General features: G+C 42.0%; 1 protein-coding gene across 6 annotated transcripts in view; it reads left to right on the top strand.

Moving 5' to 3' along the window:
* Nucleotides 1-6,839, top strand: part of pou2f2b (POU class 2 homeobox 2b) — a 45,399-nt gene extending 38,560 nt beyond the window's left edge. For 5 of the 6 annotated variants that reach the window (XM_063485905.1, XM_063485907.1, XM_063485910.1 and 2 more), the window contains one exon: nucleotides 3,602-6,839. In XM_063485905.1, coding sequence (XP_063341975.1) covers nucleotides 3,602-3,930 — 329 coding nt within the window. In that variant the 3' untranslated portion in view covers nucleotides 3,931-6,839. The remainder of the gene's footprint in view (nucleotides 1-3,601) is intronic. The other variant, XM_063485908.1, reaches the window with a different exon arrangement.
* The last annotated feature ends 7,453 nt before the right edge of the window (nucleotides 6,840-14,292 follow it).

Below are 14,292 nucleotides of genomic sequence, written 5' to 3' on the forward strand. Positions count from 1 at the left end.
AGTATCTAAAGTCAACAGGGGATTTTAATCTTAAAACATCACTGAAAACCAAACGTTATCACCGAAAAGCTAAAAAACCAACAAAAGTGTTCTTAACAGGCTGTAAAGCAGTCAACACATAAGACATTCTGCACTTTAGAGCTGGCTGGTAGCCAAATACTTCTGTTAAAGTGCCCTATATTATACTTTTAGTCTTCCTCTTTCCTTTAAAGGGGACCTATTATGTTTATTTCCCCTTGCTTTTATTCTCGGACTCCACTTGAGTAGCTTTGCATAATTCACAGTTAAAAATAATCAGCATAAATCAGCATAAATGTACCTTATTTTGGGCCTCAGTGCAGCCCTACTGTTCACCCACCATCTTGGAAAAAGCGATTTTATTACCTCTCCCTTTAAGGCCACACATTTCTCCTGGAGCGTTTGCGGTAAACAACACAGAGCCGAGATGATAATATTAAATATATCTGCTCTCAATGATCATACGGAGCCAACAGTAGGAATAAACCTTCTTATCAATGTTCCAAGTAAATATATTTCTAAAGGTGCTATTGGCATGAAATTCTCACCAGATGTCAGTAACAACCCATCCAGTCCACACATGCAAAAAAAAAAAAAAACCCCACAGATGTCCATAAGTTATGTGTAGTAATGGTAAATGTACAGGGTAACAGTATTACTGAAATGTATTTAATACTTTGTACAAAAGACTTTATTTGCTATGACAGCCTAAAAACGCCTCCTGTATGAAGAAACTAGTTGCTTGCATTGCTCAGGTGTGATTTTGGCCCGTTCTTCCACACAAACAGTCTGAGCTTTAGTCATTTCATAGATTTTCAGTGGCATTCAGATGATTGGTCTCCAAACGTGGTGTGTATTTAGATATCCACCAAGTTGAATTTTGTTCTCATATGACCCGACTGTAATCTCCCAGTATTTCTCAGACTTGTCTACATGTTATTCAGCAAACCCTAAATGATCTTCAGCATGCTTTTTCTTCAGCAGTGAAGTCCTGTGTGGTAAGCGTGCACACAGGCCACGGTGGCTGAGTGCATTACTTATTGTTTTCTTAGAAACAATTGCACCTGCTGATTCCAGGTCCTTGGCTCTTGGATAACTCTTCTGATAATTCTTTTCACTCCAAAAGATGCTCACGGGTAGCTTGAGTAGATTAGAAATTCTTCTGTAATGCCATCAGTATGTTCTGCAACAATAAAGTTGCGAAGGGCTTGAAAGAGCTCATTGGTTTTACCCATCATGAGATGTTTATTGTGCGAGACCTTTTTATAGGCCACCAGTTGGGACTAAACCAGATTACTTTCTAATTACAGATAGATTTTAGTTGGTTGGATGGGTTGTTAGTGACATCTGGTGATAATTTCATGTCAGCAGCACCTTTAGAAATGTTGTTTAGATAGATAGATAGATAGATAGATAGATAGATAGATAGATAGATAGATAGATAGATAGATAGATAGATAGATAGATAGATAGATAGATAGATAGATAGATAGATAGATAGATAGATAGATAGATAGATAGATAGATAGATAGATAGATAGATAGATAGATAGATAGATAGATAGATAGATAGATAGATAGATAGATAGATAGATAGATACTCTTTAGAATCACAGGGAGTTATCCTTTCTCACAGGACCCTTTGCTGCTGAACTACCTGAAGACCTGTTGTCAGTTGTGGGAAACACTCTTTGTAAACAGAGGGCACAGTTTCACTGTACTGATTTTTGATGTACTTTCTTGTTTTGGTGGGCATGTCAGAGGTGTTAACCAAACGGCAGTCATAACAAAATGGATCAGCTGTCATAGGTGCAGATGATTATGCAGCAGGGGATGTTAAACTGTTTCTGTGTCAATGTTTTACTTGAATGCAGTTACTTTCATCTAGCATATGAGACACAGTGACTTGATTTTACTTTCTCGCTCAGCTGCTTCTGCAACTCTAAAATGTTTCATATGCAGGGGCGAAGAACTGAACTTTTATTACTTACTCCATTACTTTTTTTGAAACCATATGCCATAACAATAGAAGAAGATGGCAGTGAGACCTGCTATGATGTACGGAGACGGTGACACTAACAAAAAAACAAGAGGCAGAGCTGAAGATACTCAGATATTTATTGGGAGTGATGGAGATGTAGTCCGAGAGGCAAGGCTGAGATGGTTTGGACATGTGCAGAGGAGGGATAGTGGATATATTTGAAAAGGGATGTTGGAGATGGAGCTGCCAGGTAGGAGAAAAAAAGGAAGACCACAGAGAAGTTTTATGAATGTAATGAAGGCGGAGATGCAGAGGGCTGGTGTGACAGAGGAGGATGCTAATGACAGGATGAGGTTGGGGCAGATGATCCACTGTGGCGACCCCTAATGGAAAGAAGAAGATGATGCTACAGCAATAGACAAATCACAATATAATTACTAACAGGGCTAACGCTACAGTCTTTCTGCTTCTCTTTTGCTCTTTACTGCGTAACTCTAAGAGAAGGGCCTATTTACAAATGTTTCTTTTTGCACAGAACAAACATTAGAAGCTGTACAGGCAGTTAATGTTGAGCAGCCTCAATCAAAGCTGCAGGTTTTGCCACAGTGTCATGAAATTAATACATTTGTTTAGCATCCAAGCCCAGCCTCAGGTGGTCACCAGCTAGTTCACTCCTACTTGTCCTACTCCTACAGTCCCAAGCACAGATAAATGGGAGGGTTGAGTCAGGAAGGGCTTCGGATCTGTGCCCGATCAACTAAGTAGGTCCCTCTGCTATGGTGACCCACTGGGAATAAAGGAGAATTCAAAAAAGCATCCTTGGTTTTGCTGAATAGTACACAATCGACCGCAGATCTTTGGTTATGTTTTTGTGTGAGGTCTATTAGACAGCTATGCTATTTATGTACGTAACCAACGCTGCCTCACTGTCGACAGAGCAGGGTGAAAATAGGCAGCATGAAAATATAAAAGCATGCAAACCTATTTCAGTAAATCCGCAAAATAAAATAAGCCTGCAGATGTGTGTAAAATGAGCACTTTAAAAAAAAAGTGTTCCTTGTGCTAAACAGTCATAAACATGAGTGTAATTAAAATTCAGCTCTCTATCTTTGGTACAGTCTGTGCATGAAACAGCCAATCACAGATCTCCGATCAGCTAAACTGATGCAAACCTGATCCCCTAAGATTAGCTCGCTGAAGATATTTCACAATGTTCGATTATTTTTAACGAGCTGTTACGTCTCGCGCCAGTGTGTTGAACTTGGGACCGACATTAGTTTGAGGTTTTTTTTGGAAAGAACATTTTCCCACTTTTTTCTAACACCCACTTGTGCAAAATGAAATGAGTTCAGGCTCGTTGTCAGGGTGGGATCTGTGCTGCAGGAAGTCATTTAGTTCAGCAGTGGAAGGTGAAGAAGCCTGAGAGAAGGACCACTGTTACTAAACTAAAGATGATGAATCTCCAAAAGAAATAAGAAAAAAAAGACAAATACTAAAAGCCAAAACTTAATATAGTATTGATTTTATATTCTGATATACTGTGAAAGTGTCCTCTGGCCACGGTGGGTGATTTTATTAACCTTTTTTCTCTCTCTGCCTCAGCCCTAGCAGCCAGTGGTGGCCACCTACCTCTTTCCACTCTTGAGGGTGGGAGCAAGGTGATGCTGGGGGCATCCGGGGGTCAAGGGGGGGGCATCCCCTCCTCCCTCTTCCTCAACCACCCCGCCCTCCTCCACATGGGCCAGAATCCCAACGCCGGACTGGTCAGCACCGCCGTAGCCAAAGTCTCCCAGCCCTCGCCCTTCCCCTCGGCCAGCAGCATCAGCCCCACACCCTGCTCCCCCTCGCCCTGCTCCAGCCCCGCCTCTTCCTGCTCCTCCAGTGAAATGGCACACAGCCCGCCCTCTCTGGGCGGGGCCAAGATCGAGTGACCCCACCAAGGGCCAATCAGAGAGGAGGAGGAAGGAGGATACGATAACCTCGCCTTTCACACCAAAGCTATCTCTTTCTCTCTCTTGTGCTCTTCTTTTGTTATTTTTCTTTTCCTCAATGGCTCTCTCTCTCCTTCTCTCCCACTCTTTCGATGCCAAAAATACACAGAATGAAAGAGGAGAGATGGAGGGAAAGAGGTGAAAGAGGGGAGAAGGGAGAGAAAGGAGAAGATTGAAACCAAAAATCTTTATCTATCCAAAAAAAAACCAAACAAAGATGGAAAGGAGGCAACGTGGGACCTTTTTGTCAAGAACACGTGATGTCGACACGGCACCTCTCCACTCTTTCTCTTTGAAGGAAAGCAAACCGATGACTCTTTAACGAAGAGATGGTAGAGGTGCTCGTCGAAGTGCATAAACCAAAAATGACAAAAGAAAAACTTTACTATATGACAAAGGAATGGCGCAAGGACAAAAAAATGAAGAAGAGGAGGACTTTGCTTTCTTTTTTTTTATTGTTGTTATTATTAATAAGAAAAGCTGCGGGTCTGAAGGAAGAGGAGTGGGGTGGATATGTTTAAACCAAAAATTTACCTGAGGAGGCGGCGGAGGAGGAATACACAATGACAAAAAACAAAAAAACCCCAAAAAATCGACAACCATACCAAAATCACAAATACCAAAAACCAAAAATACGGAGAGAAAAGCTTTATTCAAAGGACGTGTAAATACTGAAGCTATCCAGGACCAGGACTCTACTGCTACTTTCACACAACATACATACACACACACATGCACACACACACGCCCATCCATTCTGCATCGACTCATCATGTCTGCGTCTGCTCATGTGTTTCCTATAGGTTTGCATGTTGGATTACTTTGAGTGATTTTCAAACATCTGCTGTGTAAAAGCTCATATATGATTGTATGATATGTTTGTCAGCCCTGCTGTATCTTCATGTGTGTTTAAGTCTCTTTACCTACCTCTGGTCGCAAGAGCATAGGATAGTTTGACTTTAACTTCATAGCAGGCCTGACATGTTTTACACTTTGAGAAGATTTTTTTCTTTTCTTTTTTTTTGTTAACTATTTATTAGTGCCATTATGAACGGTTTAGCTGGTATTTATTTTGTATGCTGTTGTAGTGTTAGCTTTGGAGTGTGAGTCATTGTCATCGTCATCGTCATCTTCAGGGTTTCCGCCAGAACAGAGAACAAAAAGCTGTCGGGTCCAGCTGGGGATTTAAGGTGGCACTCGGTTAAAGGTGGTGCTCAATGGCTCCTCGCCCGCCGTCATGCACGGCCTACTGGCAGGACAGCAGGGCTGTGTAGGTGCGGCTTTTGCTATTTCTGTGCCGATGGTGAGAAAACGGGAGAAAGGGAGGCACAGTGCGTTTCTCTCTCCTCTTAACATGAAGATAAAATAACGTAGGCTATACCAGCGGGAGAGTGCGGCTAACCTTGTTTACATAACCAAAAAAAAGAAAAGATCCCAGCCAACAGTTTCGGTCTTTAAATAAGTAAAGTAAAAACTTGCCCCTCAGTTTGGATCCAGAGATCCAGCGGGAGGTTTGCAATACGCTGACGGAAACCCTGATCTTGATCTTCATTGTGGACGTGTCTGTCTTCATCTGGCATCTTGTTTTTAATGTGAACCTTCTCTGCAGGAACATACGTTACAGTGATGATAAAACGCTCATCTCAGCCCTCACCAAGTGCCAATAGTTCAAAGATAAAGAGTTGGCACACTGAGTTGATTTCAAGGAGTGAATGAATTTTTTTAATTTTTTTATTTCTTATCAAGACCTAAACATTTTCTGTTGTGCTTAATCAGACCCGCTCTTTGCTCGGTCTTAAAGATAACCCATTATCGGTGACTCCACGGCTTAAATGAACACGCCCTGCTAAACTTCACACTCTGAAAATGATGTTTGTAAAGAGTGGTGACCGTTTGGAAAGTATGAAATGGGGCTGTGATTGGAGATTTACAGGAATCACCGTTTGAGATTGAAGGCTAAACAAGTCAATAAAGCCAAGTTTAGTCACAGCTGGCTCTCGTTCCTGCCTCGTCAATCAGCGTAGACGTCCTGACACCTGTATGTCTAGACATGTTTACTGATATTTGTCTGTTTCCATCATCACCCCATCAATCATTTCATTTTCCACCTCAGACTGCCATTAATTCTCAAATGGAAACCAAAGCATTTTTTCAAGGCTGGGCTTTTCTATAAGAGCCGCAGCCAAGACACATGAACACAATACAGAGACAGAGGTGGAGATGAGGGGGGCGGGGGGAGCTGAGAACAGGAGGTTAACACTGGAAGAAGCCCCCACTCCCCTCTGCTGTAATCCCCTCCACCCGGCCCGTCCAAGAAACCCAACTCGGGAAGGGGGGGGGGGTTTCTTTATTTATACGGGGACTGATCCTTTACTACAACAAAGAAGGGTATGCTGGGACACGCTGTAGTGAGGGGGGAGCAGGTGTCACATTTTTTTGTTGTTTTTGCTTTTTTTTTTAAAGAGGATACCAAAAATAAACCCAAACCAAATAAAAACCAAACAAACCCAAAACCCAAGGAGCGACAGAAGCAAACCAAAAAGAACCCAAACCAAATGTGGCTGGAGGGAGGAGGACGGGAGGAGGACACGGTGCAGGAGATGAAACAAACGAAGCGTCGCCATGTGCCTGTCTGTAAGCGTCAGGGCTGCAGTGCCAGCCTCTGTCTGAAACTGTGTAGCATGGATGGAGGCGACTTAGAGGAGCAACAGACCGCTCCTCCCCTCCTCTGCCCCCCCCTCCAGCTCAGCTCTCTGGTCCTGGATGGAGCTAAACGCAAATGACCTCACTGAACTGAAATCTTATTTAAAAGGAAAAAAAAAATCTGTTTTTATTTTTCTGTTGGTTGGTTCCGATTGTTTTATCTTTGCTGTGTCTCTTGATGCCGTTTTATGTACTGTACTTTAGTGTTTATTATTACTTATTTGGGATAACGTACTCGCTTACTTACTACAAGAGCTATTTTTTTTGTAGTCGTGCTAGAGATTTTTATCAGGTGGTTGGAAAAAATACTGTGAAAATTTAGCTTCCAGATTTTTATTAGACAAAGAAACGGACTGTCTTGGCAGAAAAAAAACTGAAGACGAACACAACAAGCCAAAAACGAAAAGAGTTGAATAGCAAACCTTAAAAAAATTAAAAAATGCCAAACCAAATACTGAACCAAACCAAAAACACAAAGCGGGCAGGGACAGATACCGCCTTTTCTGCACAAAGGTAGAGAAATGTGTTGGTCTCAGTTAGTCTGAGTGTGTTTTTCTGTATTTAAGCGGTTAGAAAAATAAAAGGTTAGCAGTGATCTCTCGTCACTAATCCCAAAACCCAAAGACAGCAGCGTGAAACGCGCTCACAGATACAGAACAACACACACAGCGAAGGCCTCGGTTAAGGTGATGTGTTGCGAGTTGGACGCAAACGTATCCAAAGAATATTTGGTTTGATCCGCACCGGAAAAAGACAGTCGACACACGAGAATCGTTTCACAAACCAAGCTTTAGATGTGGGGAGAAGGGGCGTGGTCGCACCTTAAAGGTGAATCCTTTCCTCCACGTTGACTCTTAGACGGAATGTACCTGTTAGTGCTTCTATAGATTTTGTAGAAAAAAAAAGATCTATGTTCTACTGCTTACTTATCGCTAATGTATTAAAAAGAAAAAATGCTTACAAAAAAGACTTTGAGAAAAAAAAAAGATCCTTAAAAAAACATTGATGATAATAACTTGATTTTAGACCAAAAATTTAAACTATCTCTCTTTGGATTTTGCTTTCTCCTTGTTAATCATGATTTAGACTTTTGATTGTACTATTTATTCAGGGTAGGGTTGGTTTGTTTGCTTGTCTTTATCTTTGCTATTTATTTGGTAATTTATTCCTATAGGTGCTTTTGTTTTTTCATTTTCCTATTTTGGGGATGTATTTGTCATGTTTTTCGTTTCAAACCCCCTTCTGAGGTTCTTTCTTCTGTCTTCAAACCAAATAATACCAGAAATGCAAACGCAGGTTCTGTTGGGGGGGGGGGGCTTATATGAAGATATTCCCTTCCTTTCCTCATCGAGACGACTTTCCTCTTAAAGGGGAAGGGAAGCGCACGGCGGTGAGAGGTAGCACTGTGCGGACCGACGCTTCATGATTTGCAGGGACGCAGGTTTTGTGGACGTACGTCCTGCTTTGTGTCTGGGTGTAATTAAATGAAAAAGTCGGGCTAAAATCCAGCGTCGGTGCAGGGAAAGGATAAATATGATTTGCAGCATGAAGTGTTCTTTGAGACACAATGCTGCCTCTGTTCTCTATCTTTTCTCCACAGGGAGAACACACAGAGCTTTACAGCTACACAACCAAAAACACAAAAGAAGAAGATCAACTAGGGCCAAGGCTTCGCTGTTTTTTACATGATAGAGAGGAAAGAAGGAGGCAAAGGAGAAAGAGGGTGATTTTGAATTCCCAGCGGTAAATTGCCTTCTAACGTCTCACTTTGTCTCCGTTTCTGTTTTTTCTTTCCGTTTCCACTTTTGTGTAAGGTGCTTTTGCCTTCTTTTTAAATTTCCTCCATCCACTGTAGGATGTAAAAGAGAGATAGTTCATCATATACCTCATATTCTTTGATGATAAACCAAATAGATGAATGCTTTAAATCGCGGGGCTCCAGTGGGCATCGGGGTATGGGGACGTGTGGACTGTGCGCTTGTACTGACTGGAAGCGGACACGGTGAGGTCAAAGGTCATTATTCTTTATGGACAAAAGGTTTGGGAACAATTTGGGAGGGGACCAAATCCTTGGATGGATTGTAGTTTTGGTGCAGTTTAGGGTTAAAAGGCTCCACTGGTTTACGCTCCAGTCTACACTCACACACACACACACGCACACATGCCTTGTCCCCCTGAAAACCACCCCCGCTGTCTGTGTTGAGCTTTGAACACAGCCCTCTCCTCACATCCTACCGTCACTGCTGCCTCCCTGTCAAACATGCACTGTGGGCTTAAAGCTGCTCTTCTGACATCAAATCTGGATCTGTTTTAGACTTTATAAAGCTTCCAGGTTTGTTCCTCGGAGCAACTTTAGCCTTCTTTCGCCTTTGGGTCTTTATTGCCCGATGAGGGGGCCGATCTGATCAGTCCACGTGCATCAGGAGGCGCCGTAGGGCAGGTAGCCACGGGGACGGCTGAAACCGAGCTTGCTAGGTGACGCATCCAAACACGTTTCACAACTCTGTGTGTGTATGTGTGTGTTTATGTGTGTGTGTTGAGAAAGTGGAAGTTGGAGGGAGAGATGTACACATGATCAAAACATCTGGATTCTTCCTGAGAGTTCAGATGTTTCGTCTTTTTTTTTCTACTCTCTGTCTCTCTCGAACCTCGGGGTTTGAGGGACCGGGTGCAAAGTGCAGGTCTCTGTGGCGGGGATACCCCCTTAGCGAATGATACCAAAGTCAATGCCCTGCCATGTGACCCAGCGCGATGTTCACGCTCCCAAAAATCCTGACGTTGCAATAACTGTCAAGCATACTCCTCCATAAAACCTTTACAGCAGTTGTTCTTTGTTTTTAAACACAGTTGGAGGGATGAAATCTTCGCTTTCTTGCAGAATGTTAGATAAGGTTACAGTAGCGTAAAAAATATAGACTGTTATATAAAGCCAATGCGGCCATGGTGATGCCAAAGATTGTCTTGTAAAGTTCAGCTGTGAAGCCTCAAGTTTCATATTTTGGCTGTCGCCTTCTTTTAATCAAAAACAAGCTGTCACATTGGCAGAAATGGAAACTGAGGGTGGCTGCATCCTCGGATAGTAGCAACTGTCAGTCACACTAAATCCTCTTGAGTTATTTCTTGCAAATGGAAGAGTCTCCTCCTGCTGGCCATTAGAAAGAATGCAGGTCTAAGGCACTCCCACCCCCTCCCTTCTGGCTTGACTTTTCAGACCCATCTTTATATACAGTCTTTAACATTTTAACCACTGAGCTTAAGAGGTGTGGGTTGGTGTTTTGTTTTTTTAACCTGTGGATTGCAGAGGTGTTGAACTGAATCTTTTCTCAGTCACATGTCCCACAGTGGAGACTAGAAGCGCTGTTGTCAGATCAGCCTTTGTACACGGTAGATCAAACTGGCTAAAAAAAGAAAAGAAAAAAAAAAGCCACACATGAACAGGTTTAGATTTTGCACCAACTTGAAAATAGCTGATTGAATTTAATGCAAATGTTAACACGTCTGCTCTCTGCTGTATGTACCAAAGTGCATTTAAACTGTAGTGCTTCACTTAGAGTGAAGCTTTGATGACTGACTGCCAATGCAGTCAGCCAGCATGTGACTGAGGGTAAAGTTGAGAGGATGGTGGTTTATGTCGGTGTGACTTTTCTGTTCACGTTTCTCAACACCAGCTCTGCTTGTGGATGTTAGGAAGCCGTAACTTTGCCTTGTTGCGCGCACCCGTAAAGTATTACTAAGGCTCCCTATAGCACCATGAGTTATTACATCCTGGAACTTAGAAGAAAGTGAATACTGCTTCCTTTCTTTATGCTACACCAGTCTACCGACAACCCTGGACTTTAGCTTCAGATCTACCCTACAGTCACGATCATCTTATCTAACAACAAACAAGAAAGCGAATGAGCCCATTTCCCATCTAAAAAGTCTGACTATTCTTTCAAAATGTGAGAAAGTAGTCAAATTTCGTCGCTGCGCACGAAGCCATGAGAGATGTAACTGCTGAAGAGTGAGAGACACAGCAAGCTGAGCAAAAGAAAGCTCGTCTTCCTCTGCCCACTCTCATCCACACCGACACGCTCTCCCTCTCCTTCATCCATCCCTTCTCTCTCTCCCTCTTCCACAATACAGCTTTAATCCAAAGGTTCTCCTGCAACACAGCAAAGCAAGTCAGATGTTAAAGAATAAAACCAAAGAGCTCTAACTTGACCTTCTCTTCTACACAAAGCTTCTCCGCTCCATCCTTCACCTCTCTCTCCCTCGATCTCCGTCCCACCCTTCCTGTCGTCTCCCCTCTGAATCCTTATGTCACCTAGCGAGCCGGTCTTTGAAGCATTAACCTCAGCTATCCAAAGGGATATAATAATAATGATAATAATTAAGATGATGATGATGATGATGAAATGTATATTTTTAAGTATTTGTCATTGGAAAAATAATCTTAAGCTTCTCATAATTATGATGATCACGGTGATGACGATGACGACGATGATGACGATGATAATGAAGTTTCTCTTGGTATCTTTGTAGCTGTTCTGATCCTTCTTAAGTTTGTGTCCTTTCTGCTTGTGCTGCCAGAGTACTGCTTTAACTACCATCACCTCCCTCCCTCCCTCTGCACCCACCTACCCCTGCTTTTCATTTGCTTCACCCCGATGTTTGGTCCTAACATCTACCTGTATGACCTTTACCCCTTGATGTTTGTCTACACCTGTGTGTGTGCGTGTGTGTATGAGAGAGCGGGAGAAAGAGTGAGCTGTAAAACTCTGACGAGGGGAAGTTTGAGATTTTTTTTCTGGAAGTGGTCGGTGGGGCAACCTAGTCTGTTGAATCCACCTGTGTGTGTGTCTGTGTGTTTGTCTGTGTGTGCGTGTGACTGGGCGTGGTTTGGGTCGTTGGAAAGTGGGATGGGTGTGGCAGACAAAAAGATTGTTCTTTGGAGAATAACGAACTCCAACACATGACCTGTTATGTCAACTGTAACGTGCTGTTTGCCAACTTCCCAGTACATGTAGCTTTAATTCCCCCTGCCACAATAGTCCGTGTGTGTGTGTGTCTGAGTGTGTGTGTGTTACTGCAGGTAGGGCTGCGTGACCGTCACCCCTCCCCCTTTTGTGTCTTCCATCCTGTGAGCAGCCCCCCTCCCCTTCTGTCTGCCCCCCTTTATTCTCCCTTGTGGTAGCAAGTTAGCCTTTTACTGTATTTATCTTGAAAACCAAAAAAAAGGAAGAAAAATAACTGCTTGTTCATTGTACAGTGTTGTTCATTTTAAGTCATTTTTGTAACTGAAAGTGTTTCATTCATCCAAATAAAACAGGAGACAAAAACTGTACAGACGATCCCCGGCTGCCTCTCGTCTGTTCTTCTTTTTGTGTTGAACCACAGGTTTCACTTGGTTTGGCGAAACCTCATCACCGAAACAGGAACTGTACCTCAGCTTGTCATGCTGGGATTTATCCAGAGGAGGGCACTGTTAGATTTGATATCTCTCCTAACAGAGGCCAGCTTACCATCCTCAGCTGATGAGCTGACCTCCTCCAATATGGAGGACAACATGTGCCAAACATAAAATCAGTGAATACTTTAAATAGCTGCATGAATTAATCAGTTTTCCTAACCATAAAGTGACCATGTTTAGTCACTTATGTGACAGTGTCAGATTTTGAAACTGAAAAATGTTTCTTGCCATGAGTTTTTCTGCTGTTTCTACAGCTTTTCATGTTTTTAGCTATAAAAGGCTCTGGGGTATTGTTGTCACCATGCCGGGCTGGCAGCGCAAACACGCAAATTTGTGAATGTGATAACACGTAAGAATTTGGTGCATCTGCTAAAAGTCTTGGACAAGTTCAAATCTCAGTGACCTTGACCTCAAGGTCAGAGGTCAAGTTTTCTGAAAGCCTTGTGAATGCAATAGCTCAAGAATGAGGCAACGCAGGATTTTGAACTTGATACCAAACGTTTATCTACTAGGAGTGCTGAGGGGCAGCACTTTGAATGTCACTGCTATTTTTATTGCAGGAATTGGCTCATTCACATGGCATGGACTAGAATGTTATCCAGTCTTAAACAAAGATTGACAGCAGGGTTCAAACAGAGAGTCATTTCCTCCTAAAATGTAAACCATTCAGTGAACTAAGGAATGCTTACTTTAACCAATGACGCACTGTATTTCCATATTTCAACGAGCTAAACAACATCTGATCATTAAAAAGTCACACGTCCTTTCTCTTCCTACTTCCACAATACAATTAAGTTATATTTCAAGTCAAACCACTCAATAAACAGCTCTGTAAACAGCTATACATCATAAACACACACACAGAGCTGTTTATTGATTTGGGCTGAAATTTTATTTTGTTTTATTGTTCTTTTATTCCTTTACAAAGTATATTTTGGGTTGGAGCATGGACTGGAGGGTGTAGAGTGCCAGCTTCACCTGACAGTTTTACTCATTATTCATGGCTATAAAGTCATCAGGTTACCAATAAACATCAGGATCACGGTTTAATTTTTTACAAAGCTTTTTGTTATTTTTAATTTATCCTTTGAGTTTTTAACCAAAGCTAAATTATGGTGTGTTTTACCATCGCATTTACTAAAAAATTATATGGCAACAAATCACAACAACAGTTGCCTCAAAACACTTGAGGCGCTATCTGCAACTTTTTTCACTTTTAGCTCATTGCTGCAATAACAAATGCAACACACTGGATGGTTAGTGCTTCTCACTTAGTGAATACATCACTTTTCCTTATCTCACATTATACAAGGATGAATATTTTTATGTTGATAAATAACACATTTGATGGCTGTAGAAACTAGTGCAACAGAGAATCCAGGCTCCATCCTGTCTTATATCAAAGCTGCAGTCTGCTGGTGGTGGTGTATTACACGCCACGGTCCAGAGGAGTCAACATCCATGTTTTCCAAAAAGAATTCCAGGTTTCCATTGTTATAACCGCATAAGAGTTTGCCGGGTTTAAATGCAGTTGGTCCAAAGACTGCGGGCAGCCTTGTCCCTGTCACACAGAGATTTCTCCAGATTCTCAGAATCTCTTGATGATATATACTCTAGATGAGATATTAAATGTCTTTACGATTTTACACTGAGTAACATTATTATGAACTTGTTCCACAATTTGTAGAAGAAGCTTCTACAGATTAGTGAACTTCTGAAAAACTCTCTACGATGTCCACGATACTGCTCTTTTCTTAGTGGATGTGCTGAAGGAGGACATGCAGAGGGTTGCTGTGACAGAGGAGGATGTAGAGATGAGGTGAGATGGAGCAGAGTGTCCACTGTGGCGATCCCTAAAGGGAGCAGCCAAAGTAAGAGGAAGAAGAAGAAAAAGATGCAAAATGTTCCAAAAGGGTGATGACATTTTCAGCCTTTTTTTAAGACATGTTGCTGCCATCAAGTTCAAAATAATCTTTTTTAAAAATAATATTTTAAACATTTGATTTATTGTTATGTTTTTCTGCATTTTATTGTGACTAAATTAATAAATGAAATATGGGGCAGCAAAGTGGTGGTTAGCAGTGTTGCATCACAGCAAGAAGGTCCTGAGTTCAATTCCACCATCAAGCTGGGGTCTTTCTGTGTAG

This window comes from Pelmatolapia mariae, linkage group LG10_11 (assembly GCF_036321145.2).
Source record: "Pelmatolapia mariae isolate MD_Pm_ZW linkage group LG10_11, Pm_UMD_F_2, whole genome shotgun sequence".
Lineage (NCBI taxonomy): Eukaryota > Metazoa > Chordata > Actinopteri > Cichliformes > Cichlidae > Pelmatolapia > Pelmatolapia mariae.